General features: G+C 47.9%; 1 protein-coding gene across 1 annotated transcript; it reads right to left on the bottom strand.

Moving 5' to 3' along the window:
• Positions 1-396: 396 nt before the first annotated feature.
• Positions 397-2,811, bottom strand: RHOB (ras homolog family member B). The gene has a single exon (XM_028099574.2). The coding sequence runs from the start codon at positions 2,435-2,437 to the stop codon at positions 1,847-1,849; it is 591 nt and encodes a 196-aa protein (XP_027955375.1). The 5' UTR covers positions 2,438-2,811; the 3' UTR covers positions 397-1,846.
• Positions 2,812-8,111: the final 5,300 nt, after the last annotated feature.

Raw genomic sequence — 8,111 nt, 5'->3', positions numbered from 1 at the left:
GCTCGGCCCCACACCTGTGATTAACCAAAAAAAAAGTTACCTAAATTTAAAATGCACAGATGACAACTTTTCAAGTTTCAAGGGGTAGGAAGCAAAGGCTCCACAGACTTAGACACAGTGTTTTTAAAGACAGACAGACAATACACATCAGGTCAAAGGTTTGGGACCTGGGTGCCTGGGTACCCCAGTCATCTTCCTCGGAATGGGGACAGGAGTAACTGGTCTCCCATAGCGACCCAAACCCCACACAGTCCCCCAGGGACTTCAGCCTCATCTACCACAAACACTACCAGGGAAATGGAGTGGTGGCAAGAAAGTATCTTGCCTAGCAGAAGTATCCCCTTGCCCCAAATTCACGAGGATAAATCTTTACACACTATTAAATCACAGGAGCCATTTTATAAATGTCATCATAGTCTTTTAATATTTTACATAAAAAACTGTATACACAGCTTATAGAACTTTTATGTAAACATCGTAAGCTCACCACTTTGTCATTTGTCAGTTTATTTAAAAAATAAAAAAACAAGACAACAATTTAGTAGAAGTACCACTGGGTGGGGAAGGGAGGGTGAGAAAGGAGAGACCAGGGGCAGGTTCATTCTCTGTACAGAGATGCAGAGAAAATTTCACATAGCTTTCGAGACTGCCTTGTGAAGGAAAAAAAAAAAAAGGAAGGGGGAGTTAAATAGGTCCCAATACTTGTTACTGCCCTTTATCAAAATAGTGCGCATACCTGCACAAATAAAATCGCAAAACAGTGTTGCCACTTTTTCAAGAAAACAAAACAAAAATTAGTGGTTTCTTTTTGTTTTTTAAAGTCATCTTTTAAAAAAAAATCAGAAGTAGATGAGGTTACAGCGTACAAGGATGGTCAGAATGCTACTGTCTTATGCAAATGACAAGAGCATTAAGTGTCAAACAATTGTGCAAAGAATTCTTTCAAAAAAACAAAAACCAACAAGTTTTAGCTTTTTAAATAAATCAAATAACATCAGTTTCTTGGACCGAACAATTTCCACTTGTATGACAGGCACAAAGTTCGCTTATGGCAAATAACGACCCAAAGCACTCTCTCCCTCCTCCTGCCCGGAGCCGGTGAGGGGTTCACCTGGGGCTGGCCCGCAGGATCCGAGAGAGTCTGGAAGTTGTGTCCTCTCAGCCCCACGGCAGTTGCAAATGTCTTCCCCAGGGGTTGGCAAGCTGGCCAAGTCCTGTTCATGCTTGGATGGGCGCCCGACCCAGGCTGGGCCGGGGCTCTTCCGGCGCCCTGTCACTCCACCCACCACCACCATTAAATAACACCATCCCACCTTCGAAAATAAAATTATATCTATATTTATATAACACCCCATCCTCCCCGGCCCTCCCCTCCCGCAGTTCCCGCGGTCTATGGTACAGACAAGGGACAGCAGGCGCTCGCTGGGTTCTGGGCGAACATCTGATGGGGCGCGGCTGCACCCCGGCGCCAAGCTCTTCTCCGGGGACCAAAGGCGGGGGTGGGTGAAAGTGGGGCGGGGGAATGGAACAAACACACAGCCACACACTCTGAAGAGGCTTGCCTCTTCAGAAAAGGGTGCTCGGGGGACCCTTGGCACTCAGCAGGCGCCCGGGCCTGTGCAACACAGCCGGACGCACACAGACACTGGAAAGGGGGCGCCCCGTGCCTCCCACGCCGACTCCCGGCGCCAGAGCCAGAACCAGAGCCGCCGGGTCACAGCCGCCGGGCCGGTGGGGTCCTTGGGGGACGCGGGTCTCCCCTTCTTCGGGCTCGAGGTGCGGGGTGGGGGGTCGGGCCCGAGAGGGGGAGTCGCGCCGGCAGGGGCAGGCAGGGCGGGCGCGGCCCTCATAGCACCTTGCAGCAGTTGATGCAGCCGTTCTGGGAGCCGTAGCGCTTCTGCAGCGCGGCGCGCGTGGCCGTCTCGAAGACCTCGCGCACGCCCTCCTTGGTCTTGGCCGAGCACTCGAGGTAGTCGTAGGCTTGGATGCGCACGGCCATAGCGCGGCCGTCATCCGTGCGCACGGGTTCCTGCTTCATGCGGGCCAGCTCCGTGCGGACGTGCTCGTCGCTGCGCAGGTCTTTCTTGTTGGCCACCAGGATGATGGGCACGTTGGGGCAGAAGTGCTTCACCTCGGGCACCCACTTCTCGGGGATGTTCTCCAGCGAATCGGGGCTGTCCACTGAGAAGCACATGAGGATCACGTCGGTGTCTGGGTAGGAGAGCGGCCGCAGGCGGTCGTAGTCCTCCTGGCCCGCCGTGTCCCACAGCGCCAGCTCCACCTGCTTGCCGTCCACCTCGATGTCGGCCACATAGTTCTCGAAGACGGTGGGCACGTACACCTCGGGGAACTCGTCCTTACTGAACACGATCAGCAGGCACGTCTTGCCGCACGCGCCGTCGCCCACCACCACCAGCTTCTTGCGGATGGCCGCCATGAGCGGGCCGGGCCCGGGCAGCAGGAGGGGGCCCGCGAACGCCTCGCTGCCGTCCCGCTCGCCGCTCACCTCGGGCTGCGCGCTCGGGGGCGAGGGTCGCTAGCTGCACCCGGGCCCCGCGGTGGCGCGTTCTCTCGGTGCGCTCAGGCTGCCGCGGCGGGGGCGCGGGGGCATAGGGCGCGCCGGGCGTCTCCGCGCTGCTCCCGGGCGGTGGCCGCTCTTCTCGCCCCGGGCCCGGGGCCCGCGCCTTTGTGCGCAAACGGTGGCTGCAACAGCAGAGCCGGCCTAGTCCCCTCCCCGGTTTGTATAGATTTCGCCCAGGGAACAGGGGACCACTCGACTACAGCCAGACTGCGGTGGCAGATGCGGGCTGCGGCCCTAGCGCCCGCTATTTAAAGAGTTCAGCCACTTTCTTAATATAGCCGCCCAATGGGAAGCGAGCCGACTGAGCTCATCGCTGCGGAGCTTGGCTCTGATTGGCCACCCGCTGCAGCCCAGGGGCGGGGCCGGCCGAGCTTGATTGACGGCCCAGGCCGCGGGGCTGGGAGAGGCGGGCGACTGGGGAGTCTGCGCCTCCGCTGGCGCTGCGGGGCTCTGGCCGCCCCAGTGTTCCCCCCCCGCTGCCTTGGCCGCGTCCTCTGCGCGACGGGCCAAGGCCCCGAGCTGGCGGCCTGGAGCCTGCGGGGCCCGGGCGAGCGGTTCCGAGAGAAGGCAGCACTTTGTGGGGCGTTGGCGACTCCCTCCCACTCAAAATTGTCCCGCTTCCGTGCAAACTCCCAGCGGTGGCCGGACCTGTGGGGGAGGGAGCGGCCCCTTTAAGCGGTTTTGTTTTTAAATAAACACACACACGTTGGTTTCCAAGGAAGGTTTTGTTCTTTCCTTTCAGAAGAGGCCCCTTCCCTCGTCTAGTCCGCCACTCCCAACTCCCCACCCCCCCCACCCCCCGGGGACTCTTCGTGGGACAACATTAGGTTCGGACCCGTGAGGCCAAGAGCTGACTGTGAGCTGGGTGGGCCTGGGCCTGGCCTCCAGTTCTTCCAATTCCTATCGCCACCGCTCCTCCTCCCCACGGTCCACACCAAACACCGTCCCTCCCCTCCATCTCTAGGTGAAGATCAGGGGAAGGAGGGACCGTGGAAAAGGAAGGTTGGGGCTGGTTGCAGGACTTTATGTCCACTTGGAGGAAGTTGCAAGGCAGAAAAATGCAGCTTTGGTCCGGTTTGCATGATTAATTCGGATCCTGGTAGTCAGGCTGCGAACTGTCTGAAGTAAATAGTACAATAAAATCCAACAACCTCCCACCCCACTGGGCAAGAAGAGGGTGAGGCCTGAGGCTGGGGACAGAGAGGGGCGGACAGGGAGCTTGCAAGTGAGGACACAGCAAATTAGTGTCTGGTGGGGTGCTAGATCTTCTCCTACACACCAGGACTTGATTCATCTACCCCAGAGTGGGATCTAGAAGGACCTCAGGCAAAGGATTTCACAGGACAGAAGAGTTTGAAAAAAACAGAGAGGTGAGGGGCGCCTGGGTGGCTCAGTTGGTTAATCGACTGCCTTCGGCTCAGGTCATGATCCTGGAGTCCCGGGACCCACATCGGGCTCCCTGCTCAGCGGGGAGTCTGTCTCGTGCTTTCTATCTCTCGTTCTCTCTCTCTCTCAAATAAATAAATAAAATCTTTTAAAAAAAAAAGAGAGGTGGGAAAGAATAAGACAAACTCTAAAAACAGGGACTAGCTTAGGGTGACTGGCATGCTGCTGGTTACTCTTGATGGAGAGAGAGAGAGTTGAAACTCAGGTTGAGGCCAATCATGGAGGGCTAAAGTACCAACTACACAGTTTGGGCCATATCCATCGTTGAGGCAGCGGGGTGCCTACTGGTTTTTTAGCAAAGGAGAGACTCACACATCATGATGAGGTTATGGCCTCATATTTCTGCCTCCCTATCTAAGACTGGAAGCTGGTGGAGAGGCAGGATTCTGTCTTACCTCAACATCCTGAAGCACAACGCCTGACCCTATGAAAGAACCAGTAAATGACTGTGGAGAATTCACCTAAATGCTCAGGAACTCAGAACTTTCTGGGGTCTCCTACCTCAGATTCCAGGCTCTGTGTTGACAGCCATCCAGCCAAGCAGCCAGCTGTAACTAAGCTGTGGTCTTTTCACGTATGATTCGTATGTTGAGGTCTGGGTCTCTACATGAACACCACAGATAGAACAAGTCAAATAAGACAGTAGCACCCTAATCCCTAGACCCGGTCCTATAGGGAACATATTGAAACGCCCAAACCGGCTTCCCTCACACTGGATAAGCTCCACTGTTTGTGTTTTTCAGATCTAAGGAACAAGTAAATAATTTTTTCACAGTGGGATCCCACAGGAGAAAAGAAGGGTTTTTTTGATCATTGGTTTAGGGTTCCCACCTGGAAACTTTTCTTTTTTCTTTTTTTCTCTTTTCTTTCTTCTTCTTCTTCTTCTTCTCCTCCTCCTCCTTCTTCTTCTTCTTCTTTTTTAGTTAGCCTGTTAGAAAAATTTTATCTAAATTTTTCTTGTTTTAGTCAAAACCTTTTATAGCTGCATTGTTAAAAACACGGCTTTCCTTTATCTTAATATAGCTTGAGAATCTTGGCTATGTCCTTAAGCTTCAAATATTAAGAAAAAATATCAAACAAAACTTTGTATCATGTATTTTTTGAAAAACAAATACAAAGAATCAGGAAGAGAGATTCAATTCACTCATTTCCTGACTCTCAGACATAAGATATGAGTGTTCCAAGCCTGAGCTTCAATATCGCAATAATTTCTAAAAATACTCAGTTGGTAAATATGCCAAAGTAAACAAAGAGAAAAATCCGTGTTCTGCAGCAAGTGCTCTTCATGCTGTTCATTTTTATGTCCAGGATACGTTGACAAACTCTGTGGAAACAGACTACTTCGAAGACTGCACCACTCACAGAATAAACTTTTCCAAACTAGGTGATGTGCCAGACAGGCTCCTCCCTGCGCCCCCTCTGCCAGCACAGGATACTCCCACTGAAGGGCAAGGGCAGGGATTGGTCCCTGAGAAGAAATCATGTTACAAATTAGCTTTGTTAACATATAGACTCACTGTGTGACAGAGCCTACACCAGTGAGAGAGGGAAATGATCCCTCAGACAAAAGAGAGCTGTTAATCTATCTCCAATCTTCAGTTTCATTTATTTGGGTCATTGTTTTGTTTCGTTTTGTTTTGCCCAGTGTTTCCTATAGATCCTGTAAATTACCCCCCAATTGCTCTCAGACAAGACCAGATACTGGAATGTTCATTAGATTTTAGTGCCACCTTGTGGCAATCTTAATAGGGTGTGTGTGTGTGTGTGTGTGTGTGTGTGTGTGTGTGTGTGTGTGTGTAATGTATATATGATTATAAAAATTCTTATCTAGTTAAAAAACATGCGTTTTATGATGATTTTTATTTTAAGACTTTTTCACAGGATTTCAAACCCTAGAGTTTTACAAGTAGATTCTTTAGAAATTCTTCACATATATATTTATACATCTATTCACATAGATATTTATACACACGTACAGCTATTTTCATATACACCTAAGAAATTAATTCCTTCCTAAATAGTAACTTTTTTTTTCTTTTCAAGTAGGCTCCACACCGTGGACCCCAAACCAGGGCATGAACTCATGACCCTGAGATCAGGATCTGAGCTGAGATTAAGAGTCCAACACTGAACGAATGAGCTACCCAGGAGCCCATTACATTAGAAGTTACATTTAGTAACTTCTAAATGAGATTTGAAGAAAGAGATAAAACCTATGGCATCTCACTAATTTATGTGAGTATTTTATGGACTTCTTTTGCCTAAATATAATATAGAGAAATGTAAAACAACTTTAACTACAAAAATCATCTTCTTTTTTCTCCAGTTCAGAAAATAATTACTGGATATTCTGGTATAATTAGAAGTAATAATGATTTATTTACCAATAGGCATTTACTGGGAATCAGAAATGCCACTTCTTTTGCCTAAATATAATATAGAGAAATGTAAAACAACTTTAACTACAAAAATCATCTTCTTTTTTCTCCAGTTCAGAAAATAATTACTGGATATTCTGGTATAATTAGAAGTAATAATGATTTATTTACCAATAGGCATTTACTGGGAATCAGAAATGCCACACACATTCCGGACAGTATTTGATTTTTAATTTTTTTTTCCACTTTAAGGAGTAGCTTGAAGTCTCTAGGACTACTGTCAACCTTCCATCTCAGTGCAATGAGCTCTGAAACAGGAAAGTCTCTTCTAAAACCACCCATGCAATTGCAATGTGGGAAAACCAAGGAGGTCCCATTTGGTCCATTTGGGCCCATTCGGCCATGAGTTACATAGTGAGCCTTCGAGCTACTTTCTGAGGTCTCCAGCTATGAGCCACAGCAGGTGAAATATCCATCTCCTGCCCTAGGGTTGTGGTCCGATGGGACCCAGGCCTAAGACAGGGAAGGCTGGGCTCACTGGAGAACCACCATAGCTAAACTGTTAAACTTCAGAATGTGGGCGTTGAACTCAGATCAGACAGACACCTGTCTGTCCAGCCCAGGGCCAGGTCAAGGGGAATAGGCAGTGGGCAGTGGGGCAGATCCTAATCACTCTAAAATTTTGCTGTGTCCCATTCCAGTAGCCGTTAGCTGCATGTGGCTGTTGAGCACTTGAAATGCTGCTCATGCCACTGAAGAGCTAAGTTTTTAATGTTATCTGATTTTAATCAATTGAAGCTGAAATAGAAAAACTGATATTCAGGGGGAGGAAATGGGGAGATGTTGATCAAAAAGTACGAACTTCCAGTTACAAGATGAATAAGTTCTAGGGATCTGCTGCGCAGCATGGTAACTGTAGTTAATAATACCATATTAATACTTGAAAGTTGCTCAGAGAGTAGATCATAAGTGTTCTCGCCACAAAAAAAAGAGATGGTAATTACATGATGTCGTCAAGGGCTTAGCTAACACAGTGGCTGTAGTGGTAATCATTTTGCAATATGTAAGTGTATCATATCAACACTTTAAACTTATCCACCTAGAACTTACCCAACGTTTTATGTCAATTATATTTCAATAATAATGCTAAAAGAAAGAACTGAATGAATACTGATATGGACCACAAAAAATTAAAAAAATAAAAACGGATATTTAATTCAGTTAGTGGGAAACTTTTACATATGTTTGAAACAACTTAGGTATGTGAATCTACTTTTTCCTACTAGAAATTTTATGGAGTCCAAATACAGATTGAAGGATGCCTGGGTAACTCGGTCAGTTAAGCGTCTGCCTTCAGCTCAGGTCATGATCCCAGGGTCCTGGGATTGAGTCCCACATCGGGCTCCCTGCTCAGCGAGAAGCCTGCTTCTCCCTCTGCCTGCTGCTCCCCCTGCTTGTGCGCTCTCTCTCTCTCTGACAAATAAATAAATAAAATATGTAAAAAAATAAAAAAACAAAACAAATACAAATTGAGTATTTTCAATGAAAATTTAGCACCCGAATTAAGATGTAAACATGTAAAAAACACATAAAATAGTCCATAAATATATTTTATATTAATTACATATTGAAATGATAATATTTTAGATATAGTGAATATATTTTTAAATATATTAGATTTAATATGTTGGGTATGCTTGGATATA

This window comes from Eumetopias jubatus, unplaced genomic scaffold, assembly GCF_037043125.1.
Source record: "Eumetopias jubatus isolate StellerSeaLion01/CBP00866 unplaced genomic scaffold, mEumJub1_p1.0 scaffold_9, whole genome shotgun sequence".
NCBI classification, from domain to species: domain Eukaryota; kingdom Metazoa; phylum Chordata; class Mammalia; order Carnivora; family Otariidae; genus Eumetopias; species Eumetopias jubatus.
This window is presented reverse-complemented; position numbering and strand designations above follow the sequence as displayed.

Bases quoted from the DNA above. Each gene is read 5' to 3' on its own strand.
- RHOB (XM_028099574.2), bottom strand. From the start codon at position 2,437: ATGGCGGCCATCCGCAAGAAGCTGGTGGTGGTGGGCGACGGCGCGTGC.